General features: G+C 37.5%; 1 protein-coding gene across 2 annotated transcripts in view; it reads left to right on the top strand.

The window, feature by feature from the left end:
• Positions 1-850: 850 nt before the first annotated feature.
• Positions 851-19,264, top strand: part of necab2 (N-terminal EF-hand calcium binding protein 2) — a 173,261-nt gene continuing 154,847 nt past the window's right edge. Inside the window, exons 1-2 of one of the 2 annotated variants that reach the window (XM_038305591.1) lie at positions 851-1,233; positions 9,449-9,473. In XM_038305591.1, coding sequence (XP_038161519.1) covers positions 907-1,233; positions 9,449-9,473 — 352 coding nt within the window. In that variant the 5' untranslated portion in view covers positions 851-906. The remainder of the gene's footprint in view (positions 1,234-9,448; positions 9,474-19,264) is intronic. The other variant, XM_038305590.1, reaches the window with a different exon arrangement.

Raw genomic sequence — 19,264 nt, 5'->3', positions numbered from 1 at the left:
ACATCAATCAGGGTCTGCTTCTGCACAAACTTCTCTGTGATTGGTCATAGCGTGTGTGTTGCATTCAGTAGAGCTGGTAAATTACAAAACATGTTATTTAATATCACTGTTAAGCTCAATTCATTTCTTCTGTCTCAGGTAAAAAAAACGACCCGGACTTAATGACAATCCTTCAGGGATATAGGTGGGATTGCCCAGACCAGGCAACACCACTGGCTCTGTTTGTTTTTTGCATCTCTACTCCACCCTTTATCACAAATGCAACAGTTCAAATCCATATCTTAGCTTTTTGTTATGGCTCTTGAAGCAGCATTTGATTGTTTTTTCCTTCCACTAAACTTTCCTTTAATCTGCTTAGATACTCATTAAGTAGCAAGTTTCTTCAGCAGTAACATCTTATGGCTTACATTCCTGACGACCTGTAACACAGCAGCCTTTTTCTCCTTTTGTCTTGGTAAAAAAAAATCTTTTATCTTTGGTGTTTTGTATTTACATGTCTTTATAAACTCTAAGGCATCAACCGATTAAACAACCACAGACAATTAATGTACACCCCATCAGTATGTACAATTAATTTAAGATGCAAGCTTATTATTTTTCTTTGGTGAGGTTTTGGTGATATTCAACTCATTTTTTTTAGTAGAAGTCTCAAAAGGAAGGAGGTTATTATGTCGTTTAGATGGCTTAATGTCGAGATAAAGTGATTTGCTATGACTTAAATTAGTAATGTTCCTCATATACATTATATTCTGTACAGATTAAGGGGTGTTTAGCTGCTGGATGGGTGCGTGGGTGTGTTTTGGGGTTGGTACTGTGATGTAACAAGCGAAGTGTTGGGGGAGAGGAGGGGGAGGGAGCTCCTCTCTCTCCCCATAGAGCGCAGCATGAGCGCTCCGCAGCAAAAGGATGTGTGAGAAGGCAGCGCGCTACTGTAGGGACGGGGTCCACAAACTGCTGAACAAAGAACAAGCCAAACTTCGATCCCAAGAAAGCCGCGAGCAGCCGAAACTCGAAACCGGTCAGGACAGCGAGTCCGCGACGGCAGCGCAGTCCGGAAACAGCGGCGCCCAGCCCGGTGGAATTGACGGGCTCGTCCGCTGGATCGTCACCAAAATGAGCGACAACAAGAACATCTCCAGCCGGGAGTTCGCCTCCAGCAAGGAGGAGGTGGCCGTGGCTCAGGAGCAGTTCTTCGCCCCGGAGCCACGGAGAGGCATCTCGGTCATCCTGGATGTGAGTATGAAGCGCAGGTTGCTTGGATAGATGGAAGGATGGATGGGTGGATAAAGACATCCAGAGCGCGCTGCGCACTTACGCACCGGTTCTCTAAGTATTGCCAATTTCCTTCCACTCTGCATCCTTCTGCTTTGTAACCCCAAACACAAAAACCCCAACAGTTGTTAATCTATTAAAAATAGGGACCATGTCGTGGGAGATACTTTTCTTAAAGTAGGGACTCTTAGTTTAAACGTTTATCTTAGAATTAAAAAATGTTACCACCACAAAAGTACCCCATGAACATTGCACTTTGTGATTTGGGTCAGCTCATCAATACAGCCAAATTCCTTTTTTGTTTTTTGTTTTTTCCTGATAATTAACAATAAATCCCTCGGAGATCCGTAATGCACACAAAGAAATACGAAGAAAACTTAACTGTTTCTGCGATTGAAAAAAAAATTATCAGGTCACCTTTGAGTCAATGTTTAGTGATGCACTTTTTCACAAAAAACGTACATGAACTATGACTCTATAACTGGGTAAAGAGGTTAGGTTTTCCACTGCGAGAGATCCCAATAAACATTCTTTTCAAAAGGCGCACTGAATAAAAAGAAAAGTATGCTTCGGATCAACCGAAAAAGCTGGTTTAATTAGTAAACACTGTATGAAAGGGGCATTTTTGGCAGATTGCACATGGATTCCAAAGCTTTCCTCTGATCTGCTGCACAAACTGCTTCTATATGGTGTATGGTTGTCACATTTTCTCAAAGTAAATATGGTACTGCTATATAGCCTGCAAATAACCTTTGAGTTAGGAATTTGATTAAGAAACAATGGTTTTTGGATAATAATTTCATCTAATTGTTTTAAAACTGGAAAGAATTTTAAAATAATATTAGTGAGATAACCCTGGTTCTTTGAATTGAAATGTTTTTCTCCTGAATATTTCTTAGCAGTTGTGGCAAAAGAACCCAATACTGCAGCTTTGTTTTCCAGTTTTCATCCTGTTTTTATCAGAGCTTTAGTTATTTTTCATTCCTCTGAGAAACGGCAGCTACATCACCTTTACCTCTGAAATGTTAATTGTTCTGCCATTTTCCAATATTATTGACCTCCAACATTATTACCAGGATGAAGTCTCACACCAAAGTGGTTTCCTGGTGGGTCTGTGCACTCACAGCTCCATGCAGTATTTCTCCTTATTAGACCTGCTTCTCTGGTTATTTATTTTATGCTTTGGTCCTTGCCTTCATCTTAACCTTTTGTACCTTTTTTCACTGTTCTTTAAACCCCTTTCATCTCCCTTTCCTTCTTTCTCCTCACTTCCTGATCTCTCTCTCTTCAAAAGCATCCGTTGTTAATAAGGTTAGGATATGCAGCACTTTCCCTCCTGCCTTCCCTCTGCTGCTGTCTCCAGTTTCTACATCTTTTTCTATCATTTTTGTAGTCTTTTAACTCTGGGCTTCTGTTGTGACTCCTCACCATCGCCTTACCGCAACAGTTTTCTCTCCTTTTCCAAAGCGTCTTTTCTTTTAAACAGCTTCAGATCTGGCTCTTTTCTGTGAAGTGGAGTGCACCCCAGGGTGAATGCACCTTTTACTTTAGGAAATATGAATATTGAATTGGCAGAGTGTTTTAAAAAGATCATCTTTAATAATGATGTAAACTAAAAGTAAAAAATATATTGGATTGCAACCATTTTCCAATTTAAAATAGTTTGTGCTGTATTGTTAAGGCTGTTGTGATTGCAGCCATTTATGTAATTTGCATAGGTTTAAGAAGATAGACTTGGGCGAGTGCATGCATGGCTATTTAAACGCATCTCTGTGTCATGTTGTCCACGGCGCTTCCCGCCTGTTATCCATGACCCCTGGAGATAAGCACCCCGTGACCCTGCATGTATTAAGTGTGAACAGAATATGAATTTAAAAATGGAAACACTTATAAATGAGAAAGAATTATAAATGAACAAAGTGTTTATTTTCTTTAAAAGGATTTTTTTTCTTTAAAATTTTTTTTGCTGTTCTGAAACGTTTTTTGTTGTAAAAATCTGTAAACGGCTGTGCTCATTTAGGGCATTTTCAAGTAAAGGGACTAAATCGTATAACAATACATTCAGTTATTTGGATTAACTTAAAATCTTTATATATTTCAAGCCAAAATAACACCTTGATTTAAAAAAGTATAAATAAAAATGTAATATATATTTACATTTAAACATTAATATATCTTAAAATTAACGTCATATGAAACTACAAATTTTAACATTAATATTGACCTGTCTTTCAGGGCTCCAGACGTTGAAGTATGGAATTTGATTTTATTGTTGTCTAGATCTATGGAAATTCGAAGGTATAGAAAAAATATAGTTACAGCAAGATTGTGTCATGTTATCCTTCCTTCCTTCCTTCCTTCCTTCCTTCCTTCCTTCCTTCCTTCCTTCCTTCCTTCCTTCCTTCCTTCCTTCCTTCCTTCCTTCCTTCCTTCCTTCCTTCCTTCCTTCCTTCCTTCCTTCCTTCCTTCCTTCCTTCCTTCCTTCCCCTGTTGCGTGGACTATGAAATATATTCTGGAAAGTGTAGTGTAAAAAAATGTAAGTGAATTTTGTCATTGAAAATCAGAGGAGAAAAAATGAATTTATTTATTTCAGAGGAATAGTTAGTGAGGATCCATGTTTTCACAATGCTTTGTGGTTTTGCTGTGTGTCGTTCTTTGCTCATTTTATCTTTCTGTCAGCCCTCTTGTTCATCATTCAGCTATTCCCCTCAGCGGTAACACTTCATAAGGCTGTCAGAATACTCTAAATCAGTGCTGACATTTTCCGTTCCACAGTAGCAGGAATTGAAGCTATAAATTAACTTAATGTTGCACACGGTACTTAATCAGGCAACCGTTGATCAATGAATTTGTTTGACGAAATTTTTTATGCAAATCAAATCCTTGAGTTTCTGCAAACCATTGGTATTCATTTGCTGACCCTTTTTGATTACAATAGTCGGCATTAGAACAGAAACAGAGTGATAGGGGAAATGTTGACTTATTACATTTCCACTGGGATTAATTAGTATTCTTCTTTTCTTTTAACATAACCAACAACGTCTTGTTAATGGTTTCCTTTCAGCGTTTATAACAACAATGTTTACCCGTTTGGGGTTAAAGTTTCCCCTTCTAATCAAGTGCAACATCACTCTTGTGGTTTAATAAAAAACAAACCAGGTATTAATACAGTATTTCAGTTGCATTCTTTAGGGTATTTTATTTGCACATATATCTCTTCCTTTTAAAATAATAAAATCAACAGTATTATCCTGAGGAAAATGGTAGGTACTTTTTTTTCTTCGAAAATAAATTTTATTCCATCCCAACACCCAAGCTCCCTCAAAACTGTAAAACCACCACTGGGCATCTGGTGCAATGACTCTGTGAATGTTACCTTATTCAGAATGGATTGGAGTTTTATCTTGATGTATTTTTCTTCTAAATAAAATTCCTTTACATATTATGAAAATTAAATGTAAAAATTGATTAATTGGATAATCTGGGTCATATTCAGAGTCATCCGGACTTTCACTCAGTTTTAAGCCATGACTGAAAAGAGAGGTGTCCTTTAAGTAATTCTAAAGATGTTACACAAGTATGCCCACCATGATTCAAATGACCATTCAGATGAGACAGACAGTGATTACTTAAAAGGCATATATCTAGGCTGCGGAACTGCAGAGGCTGTGGCTGGGCTCTGCCCATCTCTGGATACTTTGGTGGAGAAAAACACAGGTAAGTGACCATGGTAATCTGATGGAGGATGGTTATTCATGTGAGTCACTTACCTGGTTTTAAAGTTCAGTCCACCTGCTTAGAACATGATAGAATCCAGCCAGAGGGCTGCCACTCAGATGTGGGGGTGCCACCCAGAGTGTCCCAGATGCTGCAGTCCCAGAGGGCAAGCAGGATTCTGAGCCAGAACAAATAAATAAACCAGAACAGGGTGGCTAAGAGGTTCAGGAGTCCGAAGCCGAATCATGGATACTGATGAGAATAGGAACAGGCAGATTCAGGGTTTCCGGAGTCCACAGGGAGGTACGCTAAAAACCCGGTCTCTCCACTAAGCCAATACATGAACAGGGCATGCTCAGTGGATAAGAGACAGAACATGATTAGGAAAACAGGAACACCACATCACTGACCCCCTGAGAACAGGAACATGAACTATGACATCAGCAATGATCTCCAACTCAATGATCTGGCCCCGATAGCTGGGACTGAGCTGTATATAAAGAAGCAGGAGCGGGTGGATAAGATGAGTGGTAATTGGAAACCGGGTAGATTTAGCCAGGTAAAAGAAATGAACAATTAGGTCTGCTCTCAGAGCCCTGATCATGACACAAACACAAAACCAATATAAGACAAGGGTCTCCAACGACACAGAAGAACAACAGGTGGGTCATTAATTACATCTGACTTGGAATGTGCTTAGGAGGATGGGTCTATAGGTGCTTAGAAACACCAATGCCTCAAATACAGATTGCTTTTGTGTGCACTGACAGAAATAACAAATACTTCTGGATAGGTGTTGAACTGTTTTCAGAAAACTGACTGAAAGTGTAGTTGCCTCTGATTTAAGCCTGATTTGTGGATCAATAGATGATGGACAAACCAGGGACATAGAAAAGTGGATAAAGAGTCTGTCAAGCCAGAGAAAAATAACAGATGCATGAATGAATAAGCAAGTAAATAATTAATAAACAGGTTAATTGATGACGGGGAAAAAAATCAATAGTTGGATAGGTCGACCAATGAATTTGCAACCACATGGAATGATGAGCAAATTAATAAACTTGTGGAGAAATAAGTGACAAAGGTGAACAAACAGAGTGGATATTGTAGGATGCTCAGATCAACAAACAGTTTTAATGATAGAAAAAAATTAAAATGACAGATTGAAGCACAGACAGAGCTTTTAGAAAATCTAATAGGTCATTAAGTTTTGGAAATGTTAGTCTTTTTACACTCGTTTTTAACATTTCCATGATTGTCCTCATCTATTGTTAAAATCTATATTTTTCCATTGTGTGTCGGGACTTAATGAGGTTAAAAGTGACCTTTGAAAATGATTGGGTTAAATCAGGTTAAATATTTGTTTAAATTATTTGCTAACAATGTGATCATATAAAGATAACTTCTTTAGTTGTTGGGACAGCAGTTCTGGAAAAATCAGGTATTTAGGGAAGAAATATTATTTTTTTAGATGATATCCTGCTTTACCTACAGTCGTGAACCTCATGGAGCTAAACCAGTGACAGCTTTGGCATTGCAAAATAAAACATTATAAAACCAAAGAATACAATTTCAATCATTGAAAATTGAGACACTAAAACATCAGATATAAAAAATATAAACATTGAAAAAACATTTTTTCTGAAAAGTAAAAAAGAAATGTGAAGATATGCTAAATTTATGCTGCAGCCTTGTTTTTCCAAAGACAGATGGTTTCTGTGTCACTGTGACCAAGTAGTCTCTTCAAATACGATGTAATAAGCTGGCACTGTTTTGATGTTTGGGCCAGGGTGAAACAAAAAGGCTCTTCAGGAGCCTTCCATATTTTGTAATCCATCATACCTGCACTGAACTTGCGGAAGGCTTTGAAAGGTTAGCTTTGGAAAAATGGCCATGGCCAAAAAACTGGTGCAGAGATTCCCCAAGACAACATTAGCATGTTCCTTGTCTACAATTGTAACTATCAAAGTGATAAAAGGGATAATTCTATTTAGTTTGGTGATTCATGTTTTCCTTTCCACCTCATGATACACAGGTGTGTTTATGAGGTTTATGTGGGTCACATAGGAGAAGGAAACCTTTTCTCTCTCGAGGGCGATTTCAGCTTTCTAAAAATCATCTGACGGCCAGTGGCCACAATGACAATGCAAAGCCTAATAACACAACAATTATAGATTCATAAAAGATTTTTGTCAACAAGAAATAGATCTTTTTTCTAAGATAACCCCATTAAGGAGTTTTGAAAACAATCAGAAAAGCATTACATTTGCTACATTAAGCAAACTAGATATTAATTTTCTCACCACAGCATTAGCTTTTATGATATTGTCTCTGTCGCCCAGTGGTCTTACACATATTTAGGAAAATAAGTATTTACACACCCTGCTACTGCTTTTGCAAGTTCTCCCACTTAGAAATCATGGAGGGGTTTGAAATTGTCTTCGTAGCAGCATTTCCACTGTGAGAGACATATTCTAAAATAAAAAAAATCCAGAAATCACAATATATCATTTTTGAACTATTTATTTGTATGATACAAGTGCAAATAAGTATTCGAACACCTGTCTATCAGCTAGAATTCTGACCCTCAAAGACCTGTTAGTCTGCCTTCAAAATGTCCACCTCCACTCCATTTATTATCCTAAATTAGATGCACCTGTTTGAGGTCGTTAGCTGCTTAAAGACACCTGTCCACCCCATACAATCATTAAGTATCCAACTTCTATCATGGTCTAGACCAAAGACTTGTCCAAAGACACTAGAGACCAATTTTTACACCTCCACAAGGCTGGAAAGGGCTACGGGGAAATTTCCAAGCAGCTTGGTGAAAAAAGGTCCACTGTTGGAGCAATCATTTGAAAATGGAAAGCTTAACATAACTGTAAATCTCCCTCGGAAAGGTAAGAATTCAGCCCAGAACTACACAGGAGGAGTTGGTCAATGACTTGAAAAGAGCTTATATTAAAATCTATATTTTCCCAAGGTTATTGTTGGTAATACACTAAGACTTCATGGTTTGGATGGCAAAGAAGTTTCCCCTGCTTAAACCAGTAAGGTCCGTCTTCAGTTTGCCAATGACAATTTGGATGACCCAGAGGAGTCATGGGAGAAAGTCACGTGGTCAGATGAGACAAAAATAGAACTTTTTGGTCATAATTCCACTAACCAGGTTTGGAGGAAGAAAAATGATGAGTACCATTCCAAGAACACCATCCCTACTGTTAAGCATGGGGGTGGTAGCATCAAGTTTTGGGGGTTGTTCTCTGCACATGGAACATGACGACTGCACTGTATTAAGGTGAGGATGACTGGGGCCGTGTATTGCTGGATTTTGCAGAAAAAGCTCCTTCCCTTAGTCAGAGCGTTGAAAATGGGTCGAGGCTGGGTCTTCCAACATGACAATTACCCCGAAGCACACAGCCAGGATAACCAAGGAGTGGCTCTGGAAGAAGCATATCAAGGTTCTGGTGTGGTCTAGCCAGTCTCCAGACCTAAACCCAATAGAAAATCTCTGTGTTTCTCAGTGTCAGCCCACAAACCTGACTGATCTAGAGAAGATCTGTGTGGAGGAGTCAGCCAAAATCCCTCTGGTAGTGTGTGCAAACCTGGTGAAAAACTACAGGAAATGTTTGAACTCTGTAATTGCAATCAAAGGCTACTATACCAAATATTAACATTGATTTTCTCAGGTGTTCAAATACTTATACAAATAAATAGTTTTTAAAAATCATACACAGTGATTTTTTTTAAATAAGATTATGTCTCTCATAGTGTACATGCCCCTACGGACATAAGATTTCAGAGGGCTTTATGATACACTTCTGGGGTGACATATGGCACCATGATATTTTATCCGAGCAACCGTATTAGGCTGAGACAATAAGATACTAGGGTTAATGTTTCGCTAGGAAATGCTGCAAGGAGTTCTGCCATCCATATCAATACAGACCTATTTTACTTTGGCACTTACCACCTACCTGAGCATTGTTGGCGACCATTTACATCATTTGGTCAAGAGGGTATTTACACCGAAATTTATGACTTCTTTGAGCAGAATAAACCACCTTAAAACCAATAAACCAAAACTGTTTCGAGGAAAGTGATGTAATTATACATTTTAGGTTTTGATTTGGCTTCTAAACCCCACAGATAACAAAAGCTAAGAATCTGAGGGAAAGCATTCAGGATTTGAAATGATCTGTTCCTAACATGTTAGTGTCAGATAAAGCAGATATAGCTCAGCATAATCTGGACATTTGAGCCCAGTTTGCCAGTAAAAGGAGCGTCAATGCACTGTTTGTCATAATTGAATGCCTGATTTCTCTATTTTTGTGGTCATTTGTCTCTTTCAAGGAAACATATGAGTAGCTGTTAAGAAAGAGATTTTAGATTGATTAATTTCTGTTTAGCTCAGATCTTCCCTCCCACTAATTTCCCTCTCTTACCTTCTGTTCACAGATATTCAGAAGAGCCGACAAAGATGGTGAGTAGTGTCACAAGTCTTGTGATTTGTTTGCATCTGCAAAAACAAAACATAGTCAGCAAGACTTATTTGTGGTGATTTTTATATTTAAAGTTATCAATTCAGTTGTAAATATGTTTTAAATTATTGCTTCTTTATGTTGCACACATTAAAAAAAATCTTAAGAAGCAATTCAGTGAATAAAAACACAAATTTATATTTTATGAACACAAACATGCATTAAATATGACATGTAGTTTGTATGCATTGAAAGAGCAACAGAATGATTATCATGAAAACTATGAATCGATATATAGCTGAACAGATGTGAAAAATGGCATCTCAGAAAAATTAACAATCCTTTTAAATTTACACACATTTTGTTTAATAGCAACAGTACACAGTACCTTTGTTTGATTAGGGTTTTGCTTATAAATTAAATGTAGTGCAAACCAACTGACTTTGAATTTAACTGAATTTGTGAAGATTATCCAGACTTTTATTTTTTCATCAAAAAACTGTTTAAATCCCACATTATGAAAACAAAGATACACTGCAGACAGGTTCAAGGATAAAGTTGTGGAGAATTTTCTTCTCCAGAATAAGATCTTCTCCAAGGGCCCTGCTTATGCCATCATCTGAAAATGTAAAAAAGTTGCTTTATAGGAAACCCTAAAAGGACATGGTTGTTTATCTAAACTGACTCTCCAAGCCAGGGGGACATTATTTCTTAGCAAGGCGTAGTTTCTACTGCAGGAAAATGGGACCAGAATCAGGTTTTTTCGGGGGATAAGTGACCAAGTCAGACTCTTTCGAGCAAGTGGGGACGATAAGATCTTACCCATCTAATATTCTATATTTAATATTTTCAATTTATATTTGAGCCACTTTGCATTACCACTGCTGATCTAACGCAAACAGTAGATTTTTTTTCAGGAACCTAAGGATAATTTTAAAGCTTTTCAAGGACACACCAAACATGTGGGTTGTGCGTAATCAAAAGCTGTTACGTTTTTTTACCTATTTGCAAATCCCTTTGTGATGTAGAAAGCTAAAACCCTGAACACACTACACACATGCTTATACATTTTAGTGGCTTCATGCAATGGGAAGGCTTTTCTTTAGCAGGGCTGTAAAGCTGGTCAGAGTGGACAGGAAGATAGATGGAGCTAACTAAAGGTCAATCTTGGAAGAAAAGCTGAGAAAGGATTTTATTGCCTTGAAACAGGGGTGAAGCTGCCCTTTCGAGCTGGGAAATGACTCCAAAACATTCAGAGAGGGCTAAATTGAAATGGTTTAGATTGAATGATATGAATGTATTGGAGCGGCCTCTACCTAAATCTGATTAGATTTAAATACATGAACTTTTCTGTTCAGAGACTATCTCTGTTGGCAATAACTCATCTTAAAGGTATTGTGGAGGATTTTCGCGAATTTCCACTTTAATAATAACGCTCAAACACACAACCCTGTACCCACTCCCGAAAGGGAGCACCTATTAAAAGCGTGCAAAGGCATACACAAGCCCATTTCTCCTCGTGCAGGCTCTGTTTAAAAGTTGGTGTTCTCATATCTCATGCAAGCTTTCTGTACCCGAACATCTGCCCTAATCCCTAAATCCCTCAATCACTCTATTGAGCGGGGACTTTATTGTGGACTTTATGGTGGACTCAGTTAACTGATCGTTCAGACAGATTATCACTGCTTTTTGCTCCCAGTTGGTTACATAACTCCACATTTACTCCACGGTTTCTGCACCATCTTTTTTTAGTTGCCGTTGTTTGGTAGCAGTGGCAAGTAGCGCAACGACAGTGGGCCACTGTGACACCAAGTCTATAATTCTTTACAAGGACGGCTCTCCACGCAAAGCATTCCGGATATATGTCTCTTCTGAAGCCTTTGTTTTCTTTTCATACACTTCAGAGACACTGTTTCTCTTACAACCGTCAACCATTTTCAAAGAACCGCAGTGAGAAAGCTTCAATTACTGTCTGAAACCATAGCTCACCACAGATATATGTCTGAAGCTGCGCATGCGCAGAAAATTATAGCTAACGGGAAGAGCACGTAGGATGCCCTTACATTAACATATCACCAGAATGATTGACAATTAGGAAGACCACTTATATAGATGATCCACCCGGAAATAAAAGATCTTCCTCTATATCTTTAATTATCCTAATCTAGACTAGGCTAAATTAAAGTCTCTGTTTTAAAAATGCTGTGGTCAGTAGCAATGAAAGGTATACCCTAAAACAATTCTGTTGATTTAGTTGTTTCAATTACTTTCAACATCAAACACTTTATTCAGCTATTCCTACAACTATAAAATGCCTCCCAGTTTCAGGCAGTTAGAGGCTTTTTTGTAATCTTTAAGGATCTCTTTATCAATATTTCAGTGTTTCCTTGGGAAGCTGGACGCTTTCTTTTCCTTTGTTTGTTAATCAGTTCCTGACCAGTTTTCGTGAAGTGGTTCAATTTCTTCACTCTTTCACTCAGGCACGGCCAGACTCCTGAACTCAACAGATAAGCGAGTATATTTGACTTAATATGACATCCAGTTTTGAAACTTTTTTGGTGTAGCCAATTGATTGAAGAATTGTAGGTTTATCAAATAATATTTCTGATCTAACATTTATTAATTTCTACTTAGTTTGTTGCTTAAAATTAAAAAACACTGGGATTTAAAAAACTGTGGTGAAAAAAACAACAAAAACATCTAAAGTTATTTTTTGCATTTTTAAGTTATGATGTGAGAGTTGTGGTCATTTGGAAGGTGTTGAACCCTCCCTGCTGGTGGAGCTTCCCTTCTATCATCTATCTTTGCATCCTGGAACATTTAAGTATTTTCAGAGGGTCATTTTTTACATTTCTGCCAGCAAGCAGCTTGTTTTTATCCTATGGCATCTGCTATTTCCTTTTCTTTTCCAGCCCATTCTTTTTTTATCCCATTCTAAACCTCCTTCTTTTTGTTCACTATGCGCCTGTCAGAGTACAGATCCAACTGATGAGGAAATGCCATAATACCCTTTTTATCGCAACCAGATGGTCATTCGCTCTTCAAATACCTGTGTGTTTTTGCATGTGTGTATGGGATTTTTCCTTTTCACGGCTTACACGTTCCAGCATTTGTCTCTAAATAACATATTTTTGCCCAACCATGAGGACTTAATTGCTCATAGTCATCTGCTTGAGTGGAAGCACGCTGCTGAAGTTCAGCAAACAGGAACGATTTTTCCCCTCCTGTCATCCTTGCCGTAGATGACGGTCCCATCTCACTTGGGGTTTGGTCAGATTGTGCATCTACAGCTCCAGCTGACAACATTTTAAATGCCTGCACCTAATTATGGACTTTTCTGACACAGAACGTTCGTTAGGACACATTTTCACTCCTGCTGATCACATTTTCTGAAAACACGCCCCTAGTTGAAGCAGCTCCTTCACAAACAAGCTGTCAAATTGCATGAGACTTTTTGATAACAGCCTCTTGGGGTGTTTCTGCAGCTCTGTTCCAGGTGAGAAAAAATAAATAAATAAAACGATGCAAGATGCAAGTGTGTTTGGGGGGCATTGCTGCAACATCAGATAGCAGAACAGCCTTAGTGAGAGGCTGTGGTGGTTATTATTGAGAAAAGCTGTTATTTGATGGTATACTATGCAAGCTGGAGGAAAAAAAAATTCATTGAACGCAAGCCGAGTGAGAGCTATTTTTACCCTTTTGCTCCTCTCTCCTGGGAGAGGACCAGGGAGCTGTTTTAATGAGAGAGTGTGAGAGAAGGGAGATGCTAACAGGGAGAGGAGAGATTGTTAAAAAGAAAGGAGAGTTGCAGGGGTGATGGGGAGATTGGTAGCAAGTGAGAAACAGATAGGAGAAGAATATGAGCAAGGGAGTAAGAGCTAGTATCATATATCAGGGTGAGAATTCATGTGCACTCCGCCAAAGTCTGTCTTTACGTTAATGCTGCATATGGCAGGGCTGCTGAAACGGCAAACCGAGTAGTGGGTGTGTGTTCAACAATGGAAAATAAAAGCAGCAACTATCCCGTTGTCAGTTGAACACTAACTGATGTCTGGATGTAGACCCCTGCATAGTGATAGAACTAATGACGGCACGTGTATTAATGTAGTCAATAGAGGTTTTACATAACCAGTTTTGTCTCTGAAGTGGTTGCATCATTTTACAGCAATTTAGTTCAAAGTATAAGAATGTACTGTAGCAGCAGCTGCTAAACTCAGATGTCTGTTATCACTAACATCATCCTGACGTTAGGTTGAACTTACTTTCTGCATCAGCATGGTTATTTTTTTATTTCGGCCAGTTACTTTGAACCTTTGTGTTGGGAATTAACTTTTTATCGGCCAATTTATTCTTGTTCTATTAGAGAATTACCGTATTCCTGGTTGTTTCAGTATGTCAAAATATTGTGCTTCTTATTGTAGTAAGATACATACCACTAAAATTTACAGAACAGTAAAAGGGATTTTATTTGTTCTGCCTCCCTTTGAAATTTAAAAGGAAAAAAGTTTATCTTATCATTACAATAAGCAGAACAGTAAGAGAAGTGAACAAATCTTCACTGTTATAAAAAGTAGTATCAAAGAGGAACCCTCAAATTAGCAACTAATGATCTACTTATGGCAATCATGTTTTCTGGGGCCATATAAGAAAAACAAATCTTCACTGTCCTGCCATCACATGTAAAACCTTAAACTATGAACCTTTTTACTCAAACTTTAATAGACCCCTTTACCACAAATACATTTGTTTTCCTTAAATGTCAAAAGTCCTCCATGCTTAAGATGTTTTTCTCTGCTTAAAATCAGTACACCCGATTTTCCTTGATGGCTGATTAACAGGGTTTTGCTGAACAGAAGTCATCTGAATCAGACATGATAGTTTAATTCAAACCCTAAATCAGAAGGGAAAAATAAATCTTTGTTTTTACTACTTAATAGCTCCCGTCCAAACCCTGCCCAATTAAACAACTGTTCTTGGACACCTTTAAAAAAAATGGTTCTACCTAGACGTGTCAATAATAATCAGGGAGAACTCCAAAGCCAAGAACAAAATGACATCATTCACTGCAGTAGCGAAAACAAATGTCTCAGTTTTCATGGAGGTTATAGCAGCCTTCTGAGCAGGGGAACTCCCAAAACCTGCAGGTTAACAGCCTGACTTTGGGCATTCCTGCTCTATAAAGAGATTGCTACAACAGTGCTACTAGATATTATTCTATGATGTAAAGTTTCCCTTTATTTAATTTCTAGCATGCTAAATAAGAGTAATTTGCATTAATAAAAGGGAAAAACCTAAGAAAATAGAGTGGCCGCAAATGGGATAAGAGAGCAACTCAACAGGCAGTTATGAGTGAGGGGAATATGTTTTTCCACTTTTTTTTTCATGAATTATTTGATAGGAAAATGTTTAAATAAGGGGTTGTAAGCAGTCTTGAAAGAATAAGACTGCTGTCAAAGCTGCAAATGCTCAGTTCATTTCCTGAAACGGCAACAGACATCAAATTATTTTTAAATCACTAAAGTCTCTCCTGAATCCTGATGATTCATCCTACCTGGTTCCTTTTTTATTCTCTCTGCACCATGAAACATGTTTTTATTGATATAGTGTATGGTGTAAGGTCTGCACTCTCACCCACCCATGATCCTGCTTCACCTACCGTTTCTCCTGATGTTTTAAATCAGTTTGAACTTCTGTCAACCTCTGAGATCTTGGACACAGTCCAGCACCTGAGGCCTTTTTATTGTCCAGGTGATAGTATTCCCTCTAGACTATTTAGAAAGGTTTCGAGTGCTCCTGTACAGTGGGATCAGTCAGCCCATTCTCCATCATCTTCAGCTCTCCCAAAATGTTTTCTCACCCTTGCTAACTAGGAAAAAGACGACATAAGCACATCACCCCTATTTCTATCCTGTCTAGACTGGCTGTTTGTTTCTTTTAGAATCACTTAAGATTTAACTTTTTTTTATTATTTGTAACTTCCTCCAGAAACTTGGATGATTCTAAATCTCTTTTAAATCTCTTCTGCTTTCTTTGACTTTTTATTGGTCTCGTTTTTATTATTTTATTGCTTACTGTACTTTACCTCTAAAGCACTTTAGTTACTTGGTTGTGTGTAATAGTGCTACATTTTAGATTTAAAATGTTATGTAATGAAACATAAAAACATGAGATTTGAAATGCATTGAATGTATATTATATTTTGCATGTGACTCAGCAGAGATTACATTTTATTTTTAAAGGTTTATGTACAGGCAAGGTCACAATATAAATCTTTTATATTTTTGGACTTTGTGGATTGAAAATATTAAGATGCCAGAGCTTTGATAAAATGAGTGATGGATGAAGTACCGTACATACTATTCTTGATGTTTTAGTACATGTTCAGCTTCTTTCTAAATGTCAGCTCAGTTAAATTCCTCTTGAAATGTGGAAATAAAAGGAAGATCAACTCATTAAAAAAGGGTGTCTAAATGTTATCCCAATTTTTGCTAAAAGGTTATCATGAAATATCTTATTGCTGGAAAAACAACATAAGTGCCAGTAATGTAATCGTGTTTATCTTTTACTGGAGATTAATTTCTGAAACGTTTTTAGCATCATCTCTGCCCAATCTAAATTTGAACTCAAGTTCAGTATTGACATTGAATTGGTATAAAAAAAGATGTTTCTAAACATTATCCTAAATCATGTCACACAATGTTTTTTTTATTGTTCATGTTTAGCACTATTTAACATATTTAAGTTCTTTACTTTTTTCTTTCCTCTTCTTGGGGATTCTCTGCCATCAGCTAATTATCGCCTCAGTGTTTGACGTTAAGACAGAAGGCTGGCTGAGTTTAGGGAGGCCTGTTTGCTCCTGCTTGTCGACATAGAATTACTACCTGACAGCTTACAGCAAACATGCAGCTGCTCTCCCCTAGCCACTGCTCCATTAATGAAACAGACCTTGCTTTGGTTTAATTTCTGGATGGTTTATGCCTTTCTGTTATTATAAGCTGTGGGTCTAGTGGTTTGGGGATATTCATTTTATTGCATTTTATTGATTTAAAGTAAGATCCATTGTTGATTTATGTTTCAGCTTGTACTGTAACCAAAAAAATCTGTTGGTGGATAGATCCAAAATATTGATAACATCCCTAACAGGTTGATATCAGTATCGGAATGTACAGTGGTATGATACTGTACATACTTTAGCTCCAGATTTACTCTTCTGTTCACTACTGCTGGACAAATCCGTCTCTGGACAAAGTGGGGGTAGGCACACCCCTTCAATGTTATGTTTTAATTGGTATTGCATAGGGGAGGGCAGGCCCACAATGATGCTTCTGGGAATTATTCTTTGAAATTTCTTTTTTTTTTTTTTTTTTTTAGAAAAATCCAGAAAGAAATTTAGTTTTATTTTGTATTGTTCCTTTTCTACCTTAATTTTTTATTTTTTGTTAAAGATTGTTTTTTAAGAAAAATGCACACAAGTGTGCTTTGTTTTTCTATTGATTCTGTTTATCATAATAATATCGTATTAGAGTAGTCACCTATATACCTTGTCCAAATAATTGGCAGAGCAAATATTCTAAAATATTTAAAGGTCAGAAGTCTGATGATACTGTATATCAAACTTGAATATTAAAAAGCATTTGGCATTGGTAATGATGTCTGCAATACTTGGCCAGATGACAAACCAAACAGTGTTGCATATGTGTAGTTTTAACAGGACAGCCTCTTTGTTATTCTAGATATGAGACGATATATATATATACCGGTATATATCAGGCTGCAGTTTTCGGGTAGGATTTAACATCCAAATCCTGTTAAATGATTAATCTAAGTACCCTTCTTTTTCTTGACTTAATGTTAAAATTAAAATCGATCTCTAATATATGTTATTGGTATTCAGTTTCATTCTTTTGGAGTTTGTATAATATTCTGAGATAAGTGTTTACACAGTCTCTTTACCCCAATTTTTTCTGAGTATAATTTTTCTTATGGTGCGTTCAGACCAAATGTGGTTTCCGTGGTGAGTGCAGTGGATTCACATAGAATAACTATGCAAACTAAGCGGAGAAGGGCGGGGAAGCAGCCAGTTGGGAATCCCACGCTGTCAGGGCGTTCAGGACTTCGCTCTCACCTCGTGCTACTAGATAGAGCTGAGGATTTGTAAAACCAGCAGCACGGCATGGAGAGAGCAGAGCGGTGATCGTTGAAGTTGAAACAAGCTGAACTTTTCTGTGTTCATGACGCAGAAACCAATCAGAGACTGGTTGTAGGTGAAGCCTTCTTTAGTTAAAATGCTTGGCAGCAGGGCTTCTTCTGCATGGGTTAATTTACAAGAAAGTACCTCCAAATCCAACCTCATCTAGACACAGCTCTGGATGAACAAAAGTGGACTTTTTTTTTTTTTTTTTTCCCCAGAGCTTTTGGGGCTTAACCAAATAGTGATGGTCTCCCCAATGAGATTCTAAAGTTATTCATAGAGAATAATCTAGCAGCAGTCCCTGATAAGTTTCACCTGTGCTTGTATTGTGAAATGCCGACAGCGAGACCTTGACAGGGTATATGGCCTCGGGGTCACCTAAAAAATTAATCTTTTATATCTCTGAAACATCAACAGCACATGTAAACTTTTTAAAATTATTATTACCATAAGTTAGTTTGGCTCCAAATCTGTTTGACATTCTAATTTTAATTTTTTATTTTTTTAATATGAATAGGGTAGAATCTTTTAACTTGAATAAAGTAAAAAAAAAATCTTGACTGACTTAACTTGGTGTAGGTCTTGTTAGTAAAATGGACTTTGGTGACATTTTTAATGAATGGACTTGTTTGTGGAGAGCATGCAACTGTAAACGTTTGGTCTCGGCTTTATATTAAAAAAAGAAAAAAATTAGATTTCACACAGAAATAAATTATTAACTAATCTTTAGTTTTAAAACCTTATATAAATCAAGGAAATATTATTTTATGACTTTCTCAAAATCCATCTGCTATGATAAAGGGATGATAAACCGAACAGATCTGCCTCATCAGAAAAAAAGAGTTGAGGTCTTAAGCTGGAAAGATGATATACCCAACTTGATTTCATGGAAAGGATCTTCCTAACAAAGGTGTTGGGACTTTTGATGCTTCAGGTATTTAGACAAAAGCAATTAAAAGCTCTCAATAAACTTTAGGAGTTGATATCTTCACTGTCAATACTTTTCAAAATCTTATCTAACCAGAAGAGATTTAAAGTAGCTTGGATGTATAAGACAGATATGTGGGTGTGACTGGAGGCACAATGGTAACTGTCAAACAGACAGAAATAGTTGCAGAGGTGAAAAGCCTCAAACGGCAGAAGTTGCTGTGATGCAACAGTCTCTGCAGTGTTTGAGGTAGAAAGACTTTCAGTAAACCAAGCAGAGGGAAGCGGATATAAAGGTTATTATAAAAAGCTGGAAAAGGGAGAAACAGTAGGCTGACTGGTGCCCTAGCTGTGATGGTGAAGGTGGAGCAGACTGCTGATGGGTTTCACATGTTTTGTTTATGCAATAGAAGCAAATGGTGTAACGAGTTCGGATGAATAACGTCTGTAAACATCTGGGAACAGTAGTTATAAATAAATTTGCTGTTGAAAAAATGTCAATAATTCATTCTATCCTTTAAGTAGTGATTCTTATTTTTAAATGCCAAAAACCTTTTAAAGATAAACCATCTTTGTAACTACAAGAAACCAATTAACAAGCTTGTAAGGCTATGTGTGAGCTCGCCTGACAGACGGACTTGGTATCAGCCAGCTGGTTCCTCAGTTTGTCAGTTC

This window comes from Cyprinodon tularosa, unplaced genomic scaffold (assembly GCF_016077235.1).
Source record: "Cyprinodon tularosa strain WSP-4 unplaced genomic scaffold, ASM1607723v1 ctg56, whole genome shotgun sequence".
NCBI classification, from domain to species: Eukaryota; Metazoa; Chordata; class Actinopteri; order Cyprinodontiformes; family Cyprinodontidae; genus Cyprinodon; species Cyprinodon tularosa.
This window is presented reverse-complemented; position numbering and strand designations above follow the sequence as displayed.